Genomic DNA, 24,548 nt, shown 5'->3' on the forward strand with positions numbered 1-24,548 from the left:
TAAAAAAGGAACAGTTTTATGAGTATCCCCATGACCTCAACACAAAGAACTGTCACTGTTACTGTCATCCCGTTGCTCATCTATTTGTTCGAGCGGGCACCAGTAACGTCTCTCACTGTGAGACTTATTGTTACTGCTTTTTGCATATCAAATACACCATGAGTAGCTTGCCAGGCTCTGCTGTGCAGGTTCGAGATACTCTCAGTAGTTGCCGGGCTCTCTGAGAGGGGCAGAGGAATTGAACACTGGTCGGCTGCATGAAAGGCGAATGTCCTACTGCTGTGCTATCACTCCAACACAAAGAACATATTTTAAAAAAGGGACAAAGCTGAGACTGTCGTGCAGGATCTCACTGGAGAAAACCTCCACCACGTAAGCAAGATTCAACTGCTAAAGTCAGAACTACGGACATTCACAGCTAAGGAGCACTTCCTCTGACGGCAGGAGTTAGAAAACAAGGTATGAAAGAGAAAAGGGACTGATAGAAAACGCCAACCTGGGCAGCAAGGACTGGCACAAGAGACTTTCAGAACATCTGCTTTAGACAGGCACGTACCAATTTAGTTGAACACAGACTTGGGTCCTGGCCACACAAAACTGTGGGCTGCTAAGCCTGCTGCGTGCAGGGCATCATTCCTGAGGGGAGCCTGGCCCCAGAGTTACAGCCTCAACCCTGCTCCAATAGGCTCATCACCTCAGCAGACACAGCCCCTACCCACCTCCTACCAGACAGATGCCTGCTGAGCAATTAGACTTCACAGAATTCATTTTTGGTTTCGGATCTTCTGGGGGCATCTTAAGCCTCACAGAGGGTGGTATGGCAATATCTGGTCCAGGCTGGGAGGAGCCATCCTGGAGGGGAGCACCACCTGGCAGGGGCCTAGCCACAGCCCTTCCTCTAGAGGTTCAGTCTGACATGTTCGTGGCCCCATCTCTGCCCCAACAGGCCCCACCCTTCATGTTCCAGCAGTCAGACTATCCCTCAGGCTTACAGCAGCACCCAGCAAAGAACCAAAGAACATGCCCCCTCCACCCCCAAATTGGCATAACCAGCCTTCATTTCCAGCCTCAGACAGAAAATGGCTGGTGCAAAACCAGAAAAGACATCTACACTCCTATGTTCACTGCAGCACTGTATACAGAAGCCAAAATTCGGAAACAATCCAAATGCCCACAAACAGATGTCTGGATAAAAAAATCTAGGGTATATGTACACAATGGAATACAACACAGTCTCAAGAAAAGATAAAGCCAGGCAATTTGCTGCAACATGGATGCACTGGAGACTATCATGTTGAGTGAAATCAGTCAGAGGGAGAGGAGCACTCTCAATGATCTCTCTCATATGTGGGATAAAAAGAAATTTCAGAGGAAAATTATCAAATGTCCAAAGGCAATAGAAATGAAGAGAACTGGTCTTCACTAGGGAGCATGGCATTGGAGCAGGAGTGAGGAGGCTGGGTAGAGCTAGAGAAGGGAATACTAGGAAAACAGGGAGGGAAAAAGTGCCTAACACAAAGGCCGGCTATGGGGACAGGAGGGAAACTGGGGACATTGGTGGAGGGTAATGGGCACTGGTGCAGGGATCTGTGTCGAAACAATAAACACCTGAAACTCAGCCATAAATATCTTTGCAACTTTGTAATTCACTATTATTCGATTTTTTTTAATACATATACATACCTGACCCAAAGGATCCCAAACGGTTTAGATACCAAAAGGCATGTACACATCATGTCACAGAGACCGGGAAGTGGCAGCATAGAGGTGTCCCCAGGCCACAGCTGGGAGCAGCCACTCCTAAGAAAGCAGCAGGAGGCTACGAACCCTGGGTATGAGCCCTAGGGTGAGCCCTGCCCCTCAGACCATGGACTGGAGCTGCCATTCCAAAGCTGGCACTGGCAAACACAGCCCTATCCTAGATCGGTGGAGATCAGCGTGCTGGCCAGCAGGGTCTGGGTATACATGACCACAGTCCACAGCCACTGCCCAAGCCAATGGGACTGTGATGCCACATTCACACTGGTGACTGTGACCGTCCTGCTCTAGCAGCTGTAGATCCATTCTGTCACGGAAGCACAAATGAATCAGAGCCCACAGGTACCAGATTGGGCCTGCAAGCATTTAAAAGTATCCTCACAAGGCATCCACGTCTGCCAAAAATCACCACAGGGACTAGTCTGGTATTGTATTGTGAGCAGAAGCATCATGTGAGTGCTCAGAATGCCTTGAACTCAGACTCCACGCTTAGTTCCCCATATGGTCCACCAAATCCCACCAGGACTGGTCCCTGTGTGCAGAACTAAAAGGAAGCCTGAGCACTGCTGGGTGTGGCCCCAAAACAAAAGAGAACAGGAAAAGTAGAGTAAAAAGATAATACTTCAATTTTCCTTAATAAAATTTTAATAGGACAGGAAAAAAAAGAAGTGGAAGTAACCAAAACTTAAAGGCAACAGATAAAATTAGTAGGAAAAAAAAGTGATCCAGGTAAAAAATAATCCTGTCTAAGCAATCTCAGAAATGTAGAATCAAGCAAAGGTGTTGATGTTGCAAAGATTCTCACATGAAGAAAGACATACAGATATGTATAGTTGATTTAAACAAAATAAACCAAGAGGTGAGATGCTGGAATTGACATACCTGAGAACTCCAATCACCTGAGTATGTCCAATCATGTGTGCAATGCATTTGCACTTATATGTAATCATGACTATTATGTGTAACATATATGTACACATAATGTATATGTGTGAAAACTCGCATCCACTTCCTATCTGCTTGAAGGCCATAGAATCAAAAGACATCCCAGAGTCAAAGAGTACAAGTAACTCAGACCTTTGTCTCTAATAAAATTTCTCAAAAATAATGCTCTATCAGCAAATGGGAAGCCTGCAAGCCTTCTTGCTTCACAAAGAGAAGAATTTAAAATCAAACAAACCAAAGACCTAGGAGAAACCCAAAACCCTAAACAAATATTCCTGAACCCTTGACATGGACCAAGACTGCCACATCAAAGCCCAGCAGGAAATTTTTGATAAAAGTTTCACATTAACTTGCCAGTTTTCTCCCAATTTTGCTTTATTGTGGTAAGGTCATACCGCATTTCCCTCAGGGATGTAAAGGTGCAGAACACATACCTGGCAATCTGACATTTAGTAGGGGACTGCCCAAGGGACACGTTTCTCTCATCTCTATCCAAGTACTGATAAGTGCAGTCTGTAACCAACGTTACAGTCTGCAATACCAGATTGGACACTAGATGGCACTCCAGTACCGTGATTGACAATAGCACCAGCACTACCCCATAATCAGGGAAACCACAGGGGCCTGAACAAAAAACCACAAACTAGATTCTAACAGATTACTTACACACAAACTTCTAACATATTATTTACATAGGCTGAGAGGAAAATACAAGTCAAATGCAACATGTTTTTATGTTTATTATATATACCTGCCACTTTTCTCTATGGGGTCACTGTTTCCCCTACCGTTTATTTTAATTGTATTTAATGGAGTCTTTAGAATTCTGTTAATACTAATAGTTTTACTTCCTTTACAGTTTGAATCTTTTTATTTTCTTGCCTTGTTCATCTAGCTAGAATTTATCTGAAACTTATCCAATACTGCACTGAATAATGGTGGTAAAAGTAGATATCCATTTTTTGTGCTTGAACTAAGAGGAAAAGTTCTCAGTATTACATAATTGAACATGATGTTAACTGTGGATTTGTTGTATATTACCTTTACTATGTTTAAGGTAAGTTCCTTCTTAAACCCCATTTTGTTGATATTTTTTTAATCATAAATGGGTGTTAAATATTACCACAGCTTTATCTGCATCTATTGTTATAACTTTCACCTTTCCTTTTGTTGATGTTTTGTATCACATTAATTGATTTGTATAGTTATATCATCCTTACATCTCTGGGATAAATTCCACTCAGAGGGGTAGAAAGGGAAAGAACATCAAATTCAAAAGAGATCTCTCATACAAAGCCATATAAGCAAGAAAACAATGAATAATATATTCAAAATATTGCAGGATAAAAATCTTCAACCTTGGGTCTTCTGCAAGGCTTTTATTCAGATTTGATAAGGAATACAAACATCCTCACACAAGCAAGAGGACATCTGCCATATCTGGTCCAGACTGGCAATGAACACTAAAATATTTCCCAAAAAAACTATACATCAAGGGGGGAAATACCAAAATTGCCATAGAAAAATTATGAGAAACTATTTTATAGTGAAATTTTTATGAACATCAATAGACTACTATCATAAAAAAAGGTATAGAGTGACTGAATGAATCAGGAAACAAAATCTATTTGCTGCTTATGGATAGCACTACTAAATTCACAGAATGCATAGAGATTCAAAGTAGCACTGTCGTCCCGTTGTTCAACGATTTGCTCAAGCGGGGCACCAGTAACGTCTCCATTGTGAGACTTGTTGTTATGTTTTTGGCATATCAAATACGCCACGGGTAGCTTGCCAGTCTCTGAGAAATTCAAAGTAAAAGGATAAAATTATAATCATAAAAACCAATGGCAGACAAAATTAAAAGTCAGGAGAGCAATACTTAGACCAAAGAAAGAGCTATCAAGCTAAAGTAATTAGAGATAGGGGGACCCTCTGCGCCTAAAGACTCTGATTCCAGAGATGTAACACATTCGGGCATCCAGCGCAGCATCCGATAGCGATGCACTGGGACACCGAACTGGGCTACAACTCTGTGCTGCCGGGGGTGGATTTTTTTCCTCCCTACCCTGTCTTCCTGCACGGAAAGCAGCGGGCTGCCGGCACCCACGTGGCAGGCACCATCTTCTGTGACTCCAAACCCACAGGTATTCGGTTTTTACTTTTGGGGCTCCCAGGAACTCATGGGAAGGGGGCGTAACCAGCACGCCCTCGGCCCAGATAAATCCGGAGCCGCTGAGCGCGAATCGGACCCTCTGCGCCTAAAGACTTTGAATTCAGAGACTTCTTACAGCAATGCACTGGGACTGTGAGCTGGGCTATGTAATTTCTGGCAGAATTTTCCCTGGACTTTATACGGAAATCCAAAACCGCGCGGACTTAACATTTATAATTGTCAGCAATGTGAAACGGTTCCATTTGAACAGGTCTGACTTGGGGGGGAAACTCCAAATAATAACAGTAAGTTTTTGTTGAAATATTGAAGGTTTTTAATGTAGCAGCCACCTCTGGACTGTGAACTAAGCAAAAGCCCCATGCTGGCCGACGCGGCGTGGCATACACCATACTATGAGGCGCAGGAAGGGGGATGAGGGGGAAAAAGAAAAAAAAATGGGAAAAGGAAAAAGGAAAAAAAAAAAGAGAGAGAGAGAGTTATGTACTTGTAGCAGTGGGGCTACATATCTCTTCATTTCCAGCAATGAAAAACTAATTATCAAATGTAGTAGGTCTGTCTCTCTTGGTTTTCCAACAACTATAGTGAGTTTTGTGTTGAATTATGGAATGTAATCAAGGTAAAGAAAAAATGAAGTGAAATTCATTAGTTATACAGTAGGGGGTAGGGGGTGGGGGCGGGGGGTATACTGGGGTTTCTGGTGGTGGAATATGGGCACTGGTGAAGGGATGGGTGTTTGAATATTGTATAACTGACATATAAACCTGAGAACTTTGTAACTTTCCACATGGTGATTTAATAAAAAGTTTAAAAATAAAAAAAATAAAGTAATTAGAGATAGGGATGAACACTACTTATTGGTTAAAGGAACAATACTAACTCTTGGTGTTGGAAAGATCTATGCATGAAAAGTATAATTAACAGAACTGTAAATATCTGTACAATAAAAATGTTTAATAATTTTAGAAAGAAATACTAAGCCTTATTAACACATGCGCACAAAGTGAAGGGTCAGAAAAGGTTATAAAGCTTCTGCTCACAAACCTAGTGAAACACATTGCCAGAAGCACAATAATAATGGGAGACCTCAATGGGAGACTTCTGAAAACAGACAGATCAACCAAATAGAACATTAGAACATTAGTAAAGACATTAGCGCCTACAGTGAGAAGTTAAAAGAACTAGGATTAATGAGCATATACAGAGTGCAGGACACCCAAACAACCCAGTACACATTCTTCTCTAGAATGTGAATGGAACATTCTAGAGACATTCTAGTCCCAGTATGCATGAGACATAAGAGATCAGACCAAACATACTCTCAGACTGCAGTGGCATGGAGGTAGAAATAAACCATAAAGAGAAGATGGGGGGAAACCCCAACACCTGGAAGCTGGATAAAATGCTGCTAAATAGCAACAAGATCAAAGAGGAAGTCAAGGAATGAATAACAAGATTTCTTAAAACTAATGAGAATGACGAAACTAGTAGAATCTATGGGACACAACATAAGCTGTAATAAGAGGGAAATTCATTACAGTATATGTCTCTATTCAGAAAAAGGAAAAGTCTACATCAGCAAGCTAAACATACACCTGAATCACCAGGAGAAAGAAAAATTAATCCCAAAACTAGTAGAAAGAAGGAAATAATAAACAACTAAATCAGAAATCAATGGTGTGGGAAAAAAACAACAGGAAAGTGATACAGAGAGACAATGAGGAGCCAGAGCTCCTCTGGTTGGGTGTGTGGTAGGGTGCTTGCACGTGGCTGATCTCTGGTATCCCATAAGTTCCCCAGTTCTGCCAGGAGTAATTCCTGAGTGCAGAGCCTGCAGTAACCCTGAGCATCATCGGGTGTGACCCAAAAAAAAAAAAAATTGATGAAACCAGGGACTGGTTCTTCAAAAGAATAAACAAGACAACCCATGGCTAAACTCATTAAACTCATAAGATTTAAATTTTTTAAAAAAGGAAAATTCCCAAAAAAATCAATGACAAAAGGGGATAAATTATAATAGTTTCCTCATAAACTCAAGATATTGTGAGAGGTTACTATGAACAATTTTATGCTGTCAAGCTGAAGAACCTCAGAGAAATGCAAGAAATGAAATGAGTCTTAAAATCGTGGAACTTCCCAAAACTGAATGAGGAGGAAACAGAAAATCTTAACTGGCCAAAAACAAGCCAGAAAATCGAAACAGTAATTTAAAATCTCCCCAGTGACAAAAGCCCTGCTCCAGAGAGGGTCACCGGTGAGTTATATCAAACATTCAAAGAGACTTAGTACCTCTACTCCTGAACGCTTCCAAATAGAAGAAACAGGAATCCTTCGTAACAGCTTCTACAGAGTCAATATTATACTACAACCCAAAGCAGATAGAGATACTTCTAGAAAGGAAATTCTCACACCAATTTCCCTGACAAAAACTGACACAAAATCCTCAACAAAATCTTAGTAAACTGAATCCAGCAACATATCAAAAAATATATGCCCAGGGATGCAAAGATGGTTCGACATATGCAAATCAATTAACGTATTATGCCATATATCAATAAAAGATAAAAATCATGATTATATCAATTGATGCAGAGAAAACTTTTGACAAGATCCATCATCAATTTATGTTAAAAGAGAGAGAGAGAGAGAGAGAGAGAGAGAAACCCTCAACAAAACAGGTTTGGGGCTTGCTTTTCAAGTTGTATTCTCCACTGAACACACATCTCACATGATTGTCTGTCTCTGCTCTTTCCACTCTAACGAAACCCTTGTTCTCCCTTGAACACATATGTCCTCTCTCTCTTCTCACAACTATCTAGGCGAGTTTTGTTCAATAAAAACTACATTGCTTCAAAATGAAACAAAACAAAAAGGAAAAGAAGAAAACAAAACTGGAAGGAAACTTGCTCAAGATAGCAATGGCAAATCCATAACCAGTACCACCACAACAGAGAAAAAAAACTGAAAAACACTGAAAGAATTCCCTCTGAGGTAAGGCACACAAAGCAAGGCTGTCTCTGTCTCTATTTGTATTCAATATAATATTAGAAGTCATAGCAATAGCAATATCAATCATGCAACAAAAATATATTAAAGAGATTCAAATTAGATGTCCATTTATCCCTACTTATAAACTAGTTATAAACTAGTTATAAACTACTTGCAAATAATAATATACGTGACAATATACATAGAAGACCCTAAAGAGTCCTAGAAAATCAATACAGCAAAGTCGACAACACGGTAAGCATGAGACCCAAACTACAATAACCAAATTTAAAAGCATGACTACTAATGGAACCAGACAGAAAATACAGCTGGCAGGGCACTTGCCAGGCAAAATGTCCAACCGGGTCCAGTCCCAAGACTCCACGTATGGTCTGAATCCTGCCAGGATTGATCCCCGAGTGCAGAGCCAGGAGTAAGGCCCCAGCACAGCTACATGTGGCCCAAGAACAAAACAAAAACTACCTGGTAAGGCAGTAGGCTGGGGGAAAACCTGGGGATATTGGTGGAGGGATGCTGGCACAGGTGGTGGATTGGTGTTGAAACATTGTATGTCTGAAACATACAAAACATTGTATGTCTTAAATGCCCATCAATTAAGAATTCTGAAAAAAAAAAAAAAAAAAAAGGAAATGGGAGATGGCTCAAAGGGAAGAAGTACTTAACACCCATGCAGGACCCTGGGCTCAATACTCAGTACTGTATGGAGTTGGGAATGCCCTCCCCTAGCACCTCACTGGGCGTAGCTCCCAAGCACTGCTGGTATGAGCCCCCCAAAAAACAAAGAACAAAGAAAACCATAAAATGTGTTCTAATGCTCTACATACACTATTAAGTCAATTTAAATTAATATTGCTGACTAGGTAGGAATAATTCAGGTTCAAACAACAACTACGTCTAAATATCTTACTAACTAGTTTTAATTATCAACATTTATTACTTATAAATAATTGCATAGCTGATATTTACTAGTATTATTACTAATTACTAAATTATAGAGTAATGCTTTATAATTGACAATTTGCACATAATACATACAACGTGTTCTTCTCTAACTGCTTCTTCTAACTGAACTGAAAATTGTGAACAACACTGCAAGAATGAAGCCAGATCATTCCCAACCTTTTAAAAAGAATAAAAAAAAAGTTACTTTTACTTCAGCTATAGATGCACGTTCATCTATATTTTAGTATATTTAACTATTTTTAAAATATTATGTGTATAATTTCTCTTTAAACATGATATTAAAAAAAACTATGTTCCAAATGCTATATTATTCAATTTTCCCAGAAATTAAACTGGAAAGTACATTTTAGGGAGTGACATACTAATGTGATATACCCAGCAATTTCTCTTCTCAAATTCTCTACACAATTGTAGAAAAACAAGCAAGCCAGCCTTAAATTCCTAATATTTATGGATGGAAGATCAACACACAAAACTCAATTATACTTCTGTATAACCATAATGGCAGAGTCTCTTGCCCCCACACCTTGCTGTCTTCACCGGGGCCCCTTGGAGGGGGCAGGTTGTTTCCCTCCCTGCCCCAAGCAGAGCCCTGGCAGCCAAAGAGCTCCAGAACCCAGCCACAGCCATGCTCAAAGCCACTCTCCACAAGCTTGGACAAGCCTCATGCATGAAGGAACCGGCTGAGGAACCCAGGTGTGCAGGACCTGGGGCTGAGATCTCCAAGCTTGCTCAGAACAGGACTAGGCCTCTTCCATCCAGATCCTCCATTTTCCAGTAGCTAGGCAGTTTCACCCAGAAACTTCCCCCGGTGTCATGTAATCCCATCAATGGCCAACATCCAGACTATAAAACCAAGCTCCCGGAAGCGCATGGCTGATTCGAGGCCCAGTGACATCTTATAGCCTAATTCTCCCTCTCGGAGAACCTGGCAAGCTACCAAGAGTTTCCTGCCCGCATGGGAGAGCCTGGCAAGCTCCCCGTGGCATATTCATATGCCAAAAACAGTAACAATGATGGGTCCATTCCCCTGTCCTGAAGAGTCTCTGAAGCGGCACCACTGGGAAGGACAAGTAAAGAGAGGGTGCTAAAATCTCAGGGCTAGGATGAATGGAGACATTACTGGGCATGCTTGAGCAAATCAACAATCACGGGATGACAGTGACAGTGATAACCACAACAAGCATGGTGGAAACTGAAATTTAAAACATCATGTCATACATTTTGTGGGTCCGTTGAGAAGGTATGAACTTTTGGCGCGAGAAAAAAAAAAAATGTGTGCTTTGAACTTGAAACACCCGCGGGATACAGGGCCAGCCCCCGCCGGGGCCGGTGCTCCGCTCCGGCCGGCCGGGTTTTCGGCCCGGGTGCCCATGCCTCTGCAGAGCTGGTGGATGTGGAACGAGCGGGAACCAGAGACAGCTTTAGGAATTGGGGTTCCAGCATCTGGCAGAATTTTCCCTGGACTTTATACAGAAATCCAAAACCAGACTTAACATTTATAATTGTCAGCAATGTGAAACGGTTCCTTTTGAACAGGTCTGACTTGGGGAGGAAACTCCAAATAATAACAGTAAGTTTTTGTTGAAATATTGAAGGTTTTTAATGTAGCAGCCACCTCTCTGGACTGTGAACTAAGCAAAAGCCCCATTCTGGCCGACGCGGCATGGCGTACACCATACTATGAGGCGCTGGAAGGAGGATGAGGGGGAAAAAGGAAAAAAAAAAAAGGGAAAAGGAAAAAGGGAAAAAAAGAGAGAGAGAGAGAGAGAGAGAGAGAGAGAGAGAGAGAGTTATGTACTTGTAGCAGTGGGGCTACATATCTCTTCATTTCCAGCAATGAAAAACTAATTATCTAAATGTAGTAGGTCTGTCTCTCTTGGTTGGAAACTCTAACAACTATAGTGAGTTTTGTGTTGAATTATGGAATGTAATCAAGGTAAAGAAAAAATGAAGTGAAATTCATTAGTTATACAGTAGGGGGTAGGGGTTGGGGGCGGGGGGTATACTGGGGTTTCTGGTGGTGGAATATGGGCACTGGTGAAGGGATGGGTGTTTGAATATTGTATAACTGACATATAAACCTGCGAACTTTGTAACTTTCCACATGGTGATTTAATAAAAAGTTAAAAAAAAAAACATCATGTCATAAAACTGAAATTTAAAGCATCACGTCATAAAAGTGCAGGGGTTGGAGAGAGTACAGTGAGTAGGGTGCTTGCCTTACCCACAGCTAACCCAGGTTCAACCCCTGGCACATATATGGTTCCCTGAGCACTGCCAGGAGTGATTTCTGAGTGCAGAGCCAAGCAAGAGTAAGCCCTGAGCACTGCCAGGTATAGACCCCCACAATTTTTTTTAAGTATTTAGAAAAGAAAAAAGATCGATGTGGAATTATAACCAACCTGTACATGAGCCATATGCTATGAATTATTAAATGCTAATAAAAAAATTAAATAATATCAGATAAAATGGAGATACATATCATGCTCATGGATTAAAAGACCCAAAAGAATTGCTTTATTACATGGAGCTAAACTCAATCCCTATTAAAAAAACTATTTATGAAACAGAATAATAATACATAATGAATAAAATGCATCAAGTCTACTGGATAGGGCTGCAGAGAGAACTCAATAAGATGAGTGCATGCATTGTATACGAAAGGCTTAGGTTCTGATACCAGCACAGCTAGTAGGGCACTTCTGAGGACAGAGCTGGGAGTAGCCCCTGAATACTGCCAGGTCAAGTCACATCGCCCAAAAGAAATAAAGCACAGCTGAATATTAAGAAATATGAAAAATAATATTATCAATGTACTGAGGTGAAATGTGGTCAGATTAAATAGATCAGGGCTTTGGGTCACTGTCACTGTCATCCTGTTGCTCATCGATTTGTTCGAGCGGGCACCAGTAACGTCTCTCATTGAGAGACTTATTGTTACTGTTTTTGGCATATCCAATACGCCACGGGTAGCTTGCCAGGCTCTGCCGTGTGGGCTCCATACTCTCAGCAGCTTGCCGGGCTCTCCGAGAGGGGAGGAGGAATCGAACTAGGGTTGGCCGCGTGAAAGGCGAACGCCCAACCGCTGTGCTATCACTCCAGCATATATGTTGAAGGATAAAATTGTGTAATCACATTAATAATTATATTATTTCAATATACAACAAATGTCCATTAAAATTCATAAAATATTAAATAAGTTATGAGAAATTACCTTAACATAATAAATAACATACATCTCAAACCAAGAACCAACCACGTGCTTTAGATGGGACAATAGCATTATGTGTAGAGTCAAGATATAAATATATCTTAAAATTTATAGGCAGAAGATGCAAAAATTAGTCATTCCTGTCAAGTTTTCTAAAAAGATAATTTTCTTTGGCAGGTAACTGAGGACATATAGACTTCAAAAGAAATAAAATCATAAGTCTTAATAGTCTTAAAGTCTCTACAATAAGGCTATCTATACTTACAGAAAAACTTAATTCTTCCTGTCCAGGCTTTAAAACTTGTCTGCCATCCATTTTACTGGCAGATCCATAAGTTTCTTCTAAACTAGAAACAATCTATGAAAAAATAAAATTATTTTCATAATTTAAACTTAAGTGCAAAATATATATAATCAACTTTTTATCAGAAAAAAACTATTTCTTCCTAATATTCTTATTTAATAATCTTAAGCTTTCCACCTCCTATCTCCTTTCATGTCATCCATCACAAAGAAGTGATAGGCAATAGTCCTTGACCATATCTGTGATGTGAGTGAACTGAAAGCAAGTTTCTGCCTATGAATAGTTGAAGCTTCAACTCTACTTTCCCCCAAGTATTCCTTGATTCAACTTTGTTCTTTGAAAAAATAATATAAAGACATGGAGGCTTAAAAAAACAGTTTTAAAGATACCACTGAGCTAACCCCAACAAAGTAATTCCTTGTGTATTTCTGTTATCCCTGGTTGTTTTTATTTGGCATTGTGTACATTTTCTAATGAACTGGAGATCTCTATGCAAATACAGGTAAAGAAAGCTTCAGCCCCCACTCCTCACCCTCAATACGAAGCAAAAGTCTCTAAAATGCACTGACAAATTTAGATGAGACAGAAAGACCTAACCTTAGAAAAGATTACATTCACAATTGGTTTGTCACAGAACTTAAGATTTTGGGAAGGTTCCCATCATTCACCACTAACAGGGGTGCATTATCCCTAAATGGAACAACGTGATTCTGACTGAATACCTGTTACCTTTCAGATAGTCTGAATTCCTAAACATTTTAGACCAAGTATCTAGGAAATTAACTCCCTGCCACCACCACCACACCAGGGGGGAAAAACAACAATAGGGAAACAGGGCACTGAGTCTCTAATAAACTGTTCAGGTATTTCACATGAATTTGTTACTAGAAGAATTAAATTTGTCCTTTGTCCTTTGTGAATCTAGGAGAATAATATGGAAAGCCTGGACCTGCTATCTTGCAGACTTCATCCCATATGCCTTTTCTTTTTGCTTAATTTGCTTTATATACTTTCACTGTAATAATCTTCACATGTTGAGTTCAGTAAGTACTCCTGGAAAATCATTAAACCCAAGATATTCTCTCTCCTCTCTCCTCTCTCTCTCTCTCTCTCTCTCTCTCTCTCTCTCTCTCTCTCTCTCTCTCTCTCTCTCTCTCTCTCTCTCCCCCCCCCCCTTTCTTTGTCAAACACACACACAGAGACCAACACCTTCCTTACCATCTGCAGACGTTGGGTAATTCTCTTAATCGATTCACCTTCAGCAATTAGCTCCTTTGTCTTACTTGATGGAATTGGCAGAGCATATCTCACTATGGATTCCCCAGTTGGTGGAGATCTTAAGACCATTGATTCAGGTTTTTCAAGTGCTGCTTTTGCAGAAGGCTTTTCCTTTGGTTTAGATGATATCACTAAGTTGGGCTTTTTGTTGTATGGTGATGGTGGTACATTTTGAAACTTATTGGTAGAAGGCAACTGACGTTTTGATGGCTTCATATTGGTATTTACTTAGCTTCCAAATTATTCATTAAAACTTTATTCCTTCCTGTGAACAAAACATGAAGATTTCAGATTTAAATCACGGCAGTATTAACATTTTCCATAAAGATGGAAAGTTCACCAAGACTAGGTGCTAGAAGGACATAAAGTGACATGCCTAATACTTTATCAATAATAGTCACTGTCACTGTCACTGTCATCCCATTTTTCATCGATTTGCTCGAGCAGGTGCCAGTACCATCTCCATTCATCCCAGCCCTGAGATTTTTAGAGCCTCTCCTTACTTTCGTCTTTCCCAACGATTGGACGCTCTTCCAGGGTTAGGGGAATGAGACTTAACATTACTGTTTTTGGCATATTGAATACACCACGGGGAGCTTGCCAGGTTCTTCCAGGGATTTAATCAGTAATAGTATTGCTGATAAATACTATTGACATGACATGTTATAAATATGTGATATGACATGCCACAAATATGACATCATTTGAAAACACCATCTTCACAAGTGTACTAAATATGAGATTATTCTGTATTATGATGGATCTTGTATCCAGTGACAGTGTTGTTATTTAGAAAGCCAAATAAAAACACAGATACATAGGAAGACCACGCAATAAAGGCTGGGTGATACAGACAGAAGCCAAAATTAAGGACTGCCTGCATCCTCCAAAAGCTAGCATATAACCAGAGGGAAGTAATCTAGTCAAAAGAAATTTTTTTTCTGATGGAGATAAAGAGCATGGGTTAATGCAAGTATATGTTGGATTGTGCCCCCTCCCAATCACCATATTCAAGCCCCATAAACTGGGAAATAAGACCTTTGTAGGGGCTGGAGCAAGAGCACAGCGGGTAGGGCATTTGCCTTGCATGAGACCTACCCAGGTTCAATTCCCAGCATCCCATACAGTCCCCTGAACATCGCCAGGGGTAATTCCTGAGTGCAGAGCACAGTAACCCCTGTACATCGCCAGGTGTGACCCAAGAAGCAAGCAAAGAAGGAAGGAAGGAAGGAAGGAAGGAAGGAAGGAAGGAAGGAAGGAAGGAAGGAAGGAAGGAAGGAAGGAAGGAAGGAAGGAAGGAAGGAAGGAAGGAAGGAAGGAAGGAAGGAAGGAGAAAGAAAGAAAGAAAGAAAGAAAGAAAGAAAGAAAGAAAGAAAGAAAGAAAGAAAGAAAGAAAGAAAGAAAGAAAGAAAGAAAGAAAGATTTTTTAAAACAAAAACCTCTGTAGATGTAATCAAGTGAAGATGATCAAATGGGGTTAGGTAGGCCCAAATCCAATGTCTGGTGTCCTTACTGCAATTAGAAAGACACAAGACATGTAGGTAAGAACACAATGTGAAGACAGAAGCAGAGAATGGAGTGGCAGTCTCTGAGCCATGGAAGACCTAGAATTGCCAGCAAACACCTAAAGTCAAAAACAAAACTTAAAGGAGGAAAGATGTTCCCTTCCCAGCAACGAGGAGCAATCAGCACCTTCAACACTTCCATCCCACACTGCTAAGAGGAAAATCCGGGGTGGATACCAGGTAACCTAATGGTAATTAATATTTAATTTTGATAAGATTTAATTTAAATCTCACTGAAAAGTATCCAGTCAAAATAGGTAAGGGCATGGCTGGGGGTAGGAAATAAGTCATAAAAGGAAGCCCCTAGCAAAGCAACTCTTTGACCCCAGCGCACCATGGATGGAGGGCAGCATCTCTCTGCCCTCTGCCAAGCAAGACAGAAGAGGCTGTCACCCATGTACCTGATGCCATTGCGGGAGACACTAACCGAAGCCAGAGACGCTGCCTAGAAAGGCCAGAGACAGATTACAGAGCACCTAGGCCCTGTTAGGGGACCGCATAGGCTGCACCTACAGTGCCACGGGGCACAGACTAGGACATGGCACACTGGAGGCTGCCACAAATGCAGTCCAAAACCAGCCATCATCATCTGGACCAGGTACGAGGGACAAGGTGAGCGACATAGTTCACCGTTAAAGAGAGTGACTTGGATATTGGGGACCTAGAAACCCCTAACTTTAGTACAATAAACCAACTCCAGAATCAACTGGTATTTTGGACACAAAAACGAGCTGGGCGAGGCTGGGAGGTGGGGGGAAATCCACTTTTGCAGTAACTCAAGATCACTATCCTCTAGACATATTAAGAAATACTGTTCTTAGAAAACACATCTGTATGGCTTTGTTAGCAGACCTAGACTCAACATGTATGCTGATGGAAATCCAACAGGAAGCAAGCCACACGTATGCCTGGTAAACAAAGAAACTGCTCGGATGTTATGCTTGCGTGCAGAGAAGAAATGGCTCAACATGCCAAGAGGCCAAGGCACTGACATTGGAGGGTGGGCGGGGAGGCAGGGGTGCCAAACTTGCCTGTGCTCTGTACTCAAGGTTAGTACAATAGTCCTGGTGATGCTCAGGGGATCATATGTGTGCCAGAGTTAGAACCCGGGTCAGCCGCATGAAGGCAAGTGCCCGACCCACTGTATTACCACTCTGGCCCCATCCAAGGCACTCTGGAGAAGCACCACCAGGAAAGTTCATCTACGGTACCAGGCAGGAAGGCAGAGGTATGTGCTATTGCACTGTCACACTGTCGTCCTGTTCATTGATTTGCTCGATTGGGCACCAGTAACGTCTCCATTGTGAGACTTGTTACTGTGTTTGGCTTATCAAATACACCACAGGGAGCTTGCCAGGCTATGCCATGCAGGCGAGATACTCTTGGTAGCTTGCCGGGCTCTCCGAGAGGGAAGGAGGAATCGAACCCGGGTAAGCCACGTGCAAGGCAAACGCCCTACCCGCTGTGCTATTGCTCCACCAGATACGTGCTACTGTATTTAAAAAAAAAAAAAAAACACCATAATAGGGGCAGAGCGGTTGCGCGACGGCTTTGCACGCGGCAAACATGAGTTCGATCCCCAGCATCCCGCAGGCTTCCTTGGCCTCGCCAGCAGTGATGCCCCTGCACAGAGCCAGATGCCAGCCCTGAGCACTGCCAGGTGTGGTCCAAAACAAACAAAAAAGAAACACTGCCGCGGAGGCACCGTGTCCGCAGGCGGGCTAACGCCGGAGAGTCGGCTGGGCGTTCGGTCCTCCCTTTCCAGCCGCCCAACTTGGGGTACCTTGGGGGGGAGGCTTTTCGGGGGGCCGCGCTAAGGCGCGAGAGCGGGGGGTTCCGCGCCCCCCAGACTCCCCGCCACACGGAAGTCCGCAAGCCCCGCTGACTCCAGCTTTGCGAGTTTCCACACAGACGCTCGAACCGAACGGCAAAGGCGACGCGCGTCGGCGGCGCCCAGGGGCGGCAACCTCCCGACGGCCCCAACGGTCGGCCCGCAGCCAGCCGCCCCGACGCCACGTCAGCCGCGACGCCGCTACGTCACGACGCGCGCGCGCGGGGGCCGCTGGGCCGCCGCGCCCGCTGAGGCGCTTCCGGCTCTGTGGCGTCAGCGCCCTGACGGCGGCCGAGGCCGCGGCTGCCCGCGCCCGAGCCACACGGTGTCTTCCCGACCGCCGCCCGGAGACGCTCAGGCGACCCCCCGCCACCCGAAGAGATCAAACCCTTGCCTGGTCGGGCCTTTGGGAGCGTGGCTTCTTCTGACTGACTGTTCGTCTTTCCAACGCCGGGCGTTGTGGCGTCTCCCGTCAGCCCCTCAGCGCCCTCGGACTTGGCAGCCACTTTGGGGTTTTTGAAGTAAACTTGGAGGGCTGAAGAGATGGGACCGCGGGCAAGACGCTTGTCGTGCACGAGCCCCCCCCCCCCCCCCACGGGATTCGAGCCCCTGCACCCCACAAGGTCCCCTGAGCGTGCCAGGAGTGATCCCCGAGGACGCCCTGAGCAGAGCCGGGTGTGCCCCACCCCCTCGCATTAGTAAGAAAATGGACTCGGGACCGAGGGCTAGTCCAGCAGGGCAGCCGCTTGCCCAGTACACAGCCTGCCCGGGCTGTCCCCAGCTGGTTCCCTGAGCACAGTAAAGGCCGGGAGATGGGTCAGAGGGTGAGCCCCAGACTCCGTCCCGGCTCCGTCGTGATCCTCTGAGCCCCCAAGCAAAAATTAAATGAACTTTAAAATTAGTTGTGCCACACCCAGCATCAGGTTTCATGCTAGCAGATGCCATTTTCCCACGTAGAGTTTTCTCTCATTTGATTTCATTTTAGCTTGGGGGTGGGGAGGGGATATTTAAAACACTCTCACAAGTAAATTTTTTCAGTGACAGTAAATCGCTTTAGTATTTAAAGGCATGAATTTGATGTAATTTGTTAATAATGGCTCTGTTTCAAGAATCGTGAGATTTTAGCTCTCGAAAGCTGATGCAGAGCGCCTCTGGGATATCCTTACAGTTTGGAAGTGAGCAATCTAAAAGGGGTGTGAAGAAACCTTCTAGCATACCAGAAATGTATTATTTCATCTTTCTGGATGTGTTTCAAAAATCATGGAGGTTTACAGTTAATATTGTGTTTCAGTGTATATAACAAGAAAAATTATAGTTAGTGATCAAATTTATTTGTTACACTAACATAACCAATGTAAAGAAAAGGATAGGAAGAAGAACTAAAAATCAGAACATGTTATATTAACTTTAAACACATCTTCAAACTTTCTAGATTTGAATTCCTAGTTTCCTACAGTTTTCGACACCCCTGGAAACTGATTAAATCTAGTTTCTGCTTCTGCTAGTAAAATCTGAATGATCAGACTTGTTAAATTAGCATACAGGAGCAAACTATACAGCATTAATCTACCCATTGGCCTTCATAATTAACAGCATTTTAAAAAAGTTATTAGAACTAAATGAGCAAAAAAAATATGGAGTAAGGAAAGCTTCTTCAGTAAGTGGTGCTCGGAAATCACGTCAGCTACATGCTAAAAAATAAAACTCAGACCTCTTTCTAACTCCTCAAACAAAAAACAAATCAAAATGGATTAAAGTCCTTGATATCAGACTTGAATTCATAAGTTACATAGAGGAAAATGTAGGCAGAACTCTCCGTGACATTGAAACTAAAGTCAAATTCAGGGATGAAATAGTACTGACCAAGCAAATGGAAGCAAAGATAAATATGTGGGGCTACATTAAACTAAGTTAACTTTTGCACTTCAAAGGAAATAATGAGCAGAATACAAAGACCACCCAAAGATGGAAAAAATTATTTAGCATTTATCTGACAAGGGTTTAATACAAAGATATATAAGGTACTGGTAGAACTTTACAAGAAAAAAACATCCAACCACATCAAAAAATGGAGAAAAGAGATGAACAGAAACTTCCTCAAAGAAGAAAGACAAATAGCCAAAAGGCACAAGGAAAAAGTGCCCTCTCCCTCTAGTTATCAGAGAGATGCAAATCAAAAAAACAATGAGATAAATCTCACACCACAGAGATGGGCCCACATCAAAAAGAACTAGCGCTGGCCTGGATGCAGAGAGAAAGGGACTCATTCACTGCTGGTTGGAATGCCAATTGGTCCAGCCTTTCCGGAAAACTACATGAACTTCCTCTCAAAATTAGAAATTGAGCTTCTATTGGACCCAGAAATATTGCTCCTGGGAATATACCCTAGTGGCCCAAAAATACAATGCAGAAAAGCCATCTGCATTCCTATGTTCATTGCAGTCAGTTCACAATAGCCAGAATCTGAAAACAACCCAAGTGCCTGAGACCAAATGAGTGGATAAAGAAGCTATGGTATATCTAAGCAATGGAACACTATGCATCTGCTAGGAAAAATGAAGTTAAAAAATTTGCTTATAAATGGATGGACATGGAGAGTCTCATGCTGAATGAAGTCATAGGGAGAGGGACAAACAAAATGATTATACTCATTTGCGGGATATTTTTTAAAAATTGTATATGAATAATTTATTTGAAGTACTGTTGAAGTGATTTGAAGTACTGTTGGGTTGTTGTCTTTTAATTGAATCGCTGTGTGTGATCACCTAGCTACTGGAAAATGGGGGATCTGGGAGGAAGAGGCCCAGTCCTGATCCGAGCAGGCTTGTAAATCTCAACCCCGGGCACTGCACACCTGATTTCCTCTAGCGGTTCCTTCATGCGTGAGGCTCATCGGAACATGTGGAGAGGGGCCTTGAGCATGACTGTGGCTGGGCTCCGGAGGTCTTTGGCTGCGGAGGTCTGCTGGGAGCGGGGAGGGAAACAACTCACCCCCTCGAAGGGGCCCCTGTGAAGACAGCCAGGAATGGGGGCAAGAGACTCTGCCCCTGGCACTGTGTAATCCCATCAACGACCAACATCCAGAGACTATAAACCAAGCTCCTGGAAGGAGTTTATAGCCTAGTTCTCCCTCTCTGGGAACCTGGCAAAGCTACTGAGAGTTTCTTGCCCGCATGGGAGAGCCTGGCAAACTCCTCATGGCATATTCATATGCCAAAACCAGTAACAATGATGGGTTTCATTCCCCTGACCCTGAAAGAGCCTACAATGTTGGGAAGGACAAGTAAAGAGAGCCTTCTAAAATCTCAGGGCTAGGAAGAATGGAGACATTAATGAGACCGCTCGAGAAAATCGATGATCAACGGGATGATGATGATGATGATGATGATGATGATGATGATGATGATGATGATGATGATGATGAAGAATACCCAAAGACAGTAGAAACAAGGACCAGAGGACTGGTCCATGGTAGAATCATGCCAGCAAGGGAGATGGGGAGTACAGTTATGACAGAGAAGGGACCACTATGACAATGATAGTTGGAAATGATCACTCTGGACACAAACTGAGTGCTGAAAGGAGGTAAAGTGATATGTGTGATAACCTTTCAGTAACAGTATTTCAGATCATTGCATAAAAGGAAAATAAGAGAGAGGGGAGAAAAGTGTCTGCCATAGAGGCAGGCTGCAGGGGCAGGGCCAGGGACCAGACAAGAGGAAAACTCGGAACATTGGTGGCTTGGAAATGCATCATTAAAGGGATGGATGTTGAAACACTGTATGACTGAAAGTTAATCATGAACAGTTTTGTAACTATATCACAGGTTTTTAAAAATATTTTTAAGTTATTATGAAACTATAGTCATCAAAGCAGTATAGTTTTATAGAAGGCAGATTAAAGGAACACAGTGTAGAAACATACCAAATCACATACATTCAATTGATTTTTAATAGTGCTAATGTATTTCAATGGGAAAAGAAAAATCCAACGAATAAAAACAAATCAAATGATATTATTATAGAGATTTACTATATCCATGCCTCCCAGCTAATCCAAACTGGAAAAATTTTGAGTCAGTGCCCAGAATAATTGAGTTGACCATGGAGATATTAACTACTATAAAATCTTTTGAGTTGGTACCGTAGACATGTATCACTTATATAATTTTTCAAGGCATTATGTAAAGTTGTGTGCTTCCAGTACAGATGGAGTAATGCTAACTAGGCTTATTCTCCTATTTTGAATTTATTAAAAAATTCAAAAAAATGAACAACTAAAAAATTCAAACAAAATATATAAAAGTGTATTTCAGGACATTAGCCATCAGGCATCAAGTGATAATAGAACAGAAAATAAAGTGAGCCCTGAGATATCCTTTTCCCCCTGATTTTTTTTTTTTTGCCTCACTGGCTGTGTGTGAGGCTTACTTCTGGCTCTGCCTTCCAGAATCACTCCTGGAAAGGCTGGAAATCAGCCAGGGTAAGACAAGAGCCTTTCTTCAGTTTAGGAGATGTTCAGGAAGGCCACAAGGAAGCTACAGTTCAGAAGAAATAATATTGCAGAAGAGATAAAAGAACAGTCCAAAGAGCACTCCATAAATATTAGAGTACCCTTTTTAGGCCCATAGCTGATTAATGATCACTGTTCAGAAAGTTGGAAACTACCCAAGGCTAAGGAAAGAAACACTCAAAGTATGGTAAGGTATTATGCTTAGAGATCACAAACACCAAAAATAATCCCAGAGATGTTAGTCTCAGAAGAATCAAATCAGTAAACATTCCTCTGGACCTTGCACAAAATTTCAAGAGTAATATCTAAAAAGAATGGTTTGCTGCGATCTAAAACAACTTTCAAAATGTGTAGGGGATGCAGAGATAGTACAGTGGATAGGGCACTTGCTTTAACCCAGGTTTGATTGCCAGCACTCTGAACCCCACTGGGGGTAATTCCTGATCACAGATCCAGGAGTAAGCCCTGAGCAAGCCCTACACAAGCCAGGATGTGGCAAAAATAATAATAATAATAATAATAATAACAAAATGTATAGGGGTTTGAGAGAGTACAGAAGGTAGAGCACTTGCCTTGTGCATGGGCCTGGTCCCCAGCATTCCATATGGTCCCCTGAATCCCACCATGAGTGACTCCTGAATGCAAAACCAGACGTAAGCCTTGAGCACTGCCAGGTGTGGCGCAAAAGAAAACACTCAAGAATGTGTATGGACATAACAAAACAAAATCACAATGTCCAACAACCAATTAAAAAACATAAAAGACATGCAAAGAAATAGGAAAACAATATATAATGAAGTGGGGAAGTTTATGATGCTGCTCCCAGACATGACAGATTATAGCACTAGTGAACCAGAGCAATGAAAATTATCAGAACTATATTGTATGATCTACCCTAGCATTGGCAGACTCTTTTGCCCCCGCACCAGACTGTCTTCACCAGGGCCCCCACGGATGGGGGTGGGTTGAGTTTCCTTCCCTGCCTCATGCAGAACCCCAGCAGCTGAAAACCTCCAGAACCAGCACAGCCATGCTCGAGGTCACTCTCCACACACTCAGACGAGCTTCACACATGAAGGAACTGACAGAGGAACCCAGGTGTGCAAGACCTGTGGTTGAGATCTCCAGGCCTGCCTGGATAAGGACTGGGCCTCCTCCACCCAGATTCCCAGTTTTCCAGTAGCTTGGCAGTCACACCCACAAACTGCCCCCCATGCCATATAATCTTATCAATGGCCAAGATCCAGAGACCATAAAACAAAGCTCCCAGAAGAGCGAGATACAGAATTTTGCATGGCAGAGCCTGGTAAGCTACCTGTAGCGTATTCAATATACCAAAAATAGTAACAATAATGGGCCTCATTCCTCTGACCCTGAATGCGATAGAAACAAATGGAGACGTTACTGGCCCCCGCTCAAGCAAATCAATGAGTAACAGAATGACAGTGAAACAGTGATACAGTGATACCCTAGCATTGCCAGGTGTGGTCCTGGAAGATGCTCAGCAACCACCTGAGTATCACGTAATCATACCTTGGAATTGAGCCTTCCTCTAGTTGGTCGAGAGCAGTGTTTTCTAAAGTGGATAGTATCACAGCTTTTGAGGGTGCTGAAACAGTGCAGGGATGTGTAAAAGCTTGGGGTGCACTTGTGGAGGCACTTTCTGGTTTTCACCTAAGGTAGATTTCTGGTGAGTGGAGCTAATTTTTTATTTCCTGAAAAGGGTAAGTAGGTGAAATAAATTTGGGGACCTCTGATCTAGGGACAAAAAATGGTTAAACAAAACATGTACAGGCAAAGAATTGCTGAGTATTGCAACTCAGTGCTAGAGCACATATGTTGCATGTAGAAGACTCTGAGTTTGGTCAGCAAGAGAGAAAAGAGAAATTAGCAATTGCAGGACAGCTTCATGTGCATGTCATAGTGAAACAAACTATCCAGCTGTGGAGGGAAGCTGTCTCTCTGGTGAAGGAGGTGGTACTGGAATGATGCATGCATGAGAAGTATTATTAACAGTATTGTAAGTCCCCATACTGCAATAAAAATAGTATTAAAACAATTTCAAATTTTAATTTAACAGTTAAACTGTTAACAGTTCCACAACACAATTGACCACATCATATTCAAACAACAGTCTTGCCTGACCGATGTCGCTGTTGTCCCAAAATTTCAAATGGGATCAGACCACCAACTCCTTCATGCAGAATTTTATTTCATGGAGCAGGGAGAAAGGGCTTCAAAGTTTAAGAAGAGATCTCCCAGAACAACCACCAAATGGGAGCTCTTTGGCACTATTGCGGCATATGGGAAGATGCCATTGTTGACAATATCTACGAGGAATATAATAGACTGGTTTAGCATCTCCATGATTGTGCGAGGAACACTGAGAGAGAGAAAGCCACAAAAAGACGCCTGTCTTCAGAAACTCTCGAGCTCATTCCAAACGTGTTTTGGCGAGAGCCTCAGGCAATCACAAGCTAACATCTGAGCTTGCAAAGCAGAGAAGCAATAAAGGAAGAACTCAAAGAGAGAAGAGCAGCAATATTGGCCGATGCGGCAGAAGCTGGGAAAAGTATTTGCAACACCTGCCTGTCCTTCACCAACTATAAGACCAAACTGACTGCCCTCCGACATGCTGATGGATCTATTACATCTTCCAGAAGGGCAATGGAAAAAGTTATCCATGACTTCTACTCAGATCTCTTCAATAGCCAGGTCCACTTCCCACATACCAAATTCCACAGAATGGATATGTCATTCCCAACATTCTCCCTTCAAGCGCACAACACCTGGTCCAGACAAGGTCAGACCCGAACACCTGAAGAATCTGCCACCAGTACTCGTCAATACACTGGTCCAGCTTTTCACACGTTACCTGTCTGAATGCAAGGTTCCGTCCAGTAGAAAACCAGCAGGACTGTTCTGTTGCACAAGAAGGGAGACATCCACGACATCGGCAACTATCGCCTGATCTGCCTCTTGTCTGTTGTCTACAA

At 42.5% G+C, this 24,548-nt stretch overlaps 1 protein-coding gene across 1 annotated transcript in view; it reads right to left on the minus strand.

Moving 5' to 3' along the window:
* Positions 1-1,860: 1,860 nt before the first annotated feature.
* Positions 1,861-24,548, minus strand: part of CCDC7 (coiled-coil domain containing 7) — a 53,341-nt gene continuing 30,653 nt past the window's right edge. The window contains exons 3-7 of the mRNA XM_055117880.1: positions 13,585-13,909; positions 12,328-12,420; positions 8,921-9,004; positions 3,138-3,235; positions 1,861-2,065 (exon numbers count right to left, since the gene is read on the minus strand). Of these exons, the coding sequence (XP_054973855.1) occupies positions 1,861-2,065; positions 3,138-3,235; positions 8,921-9,004; positions 12,328-12,420; positions 13,585-13,860 (756 nt within the window). The 5' untranslated portion in view covers positions 13,861-13,909. The remainder of the gene's footprint in view (positions 2,066-3,137; positions 3,236-8,920; positions 9,005-12,327; positions 12,421-13,584; positions 13,910-24,548) is intronic.

The sequence above is a fragment of the Sorex araneus genome, chromosome 9 (genome assembly GCF_027595985.1).
Source record: "Sorex araneus isolate mSorAra2 chromosome 9, mSorAra2.pri, whole genome shotgun sequence".
NCBI lineage: Eukaryota > Metazoa > Chordata > Mammalia > Eulipotyphla > Soricidae > Sorex > Sorex araneus.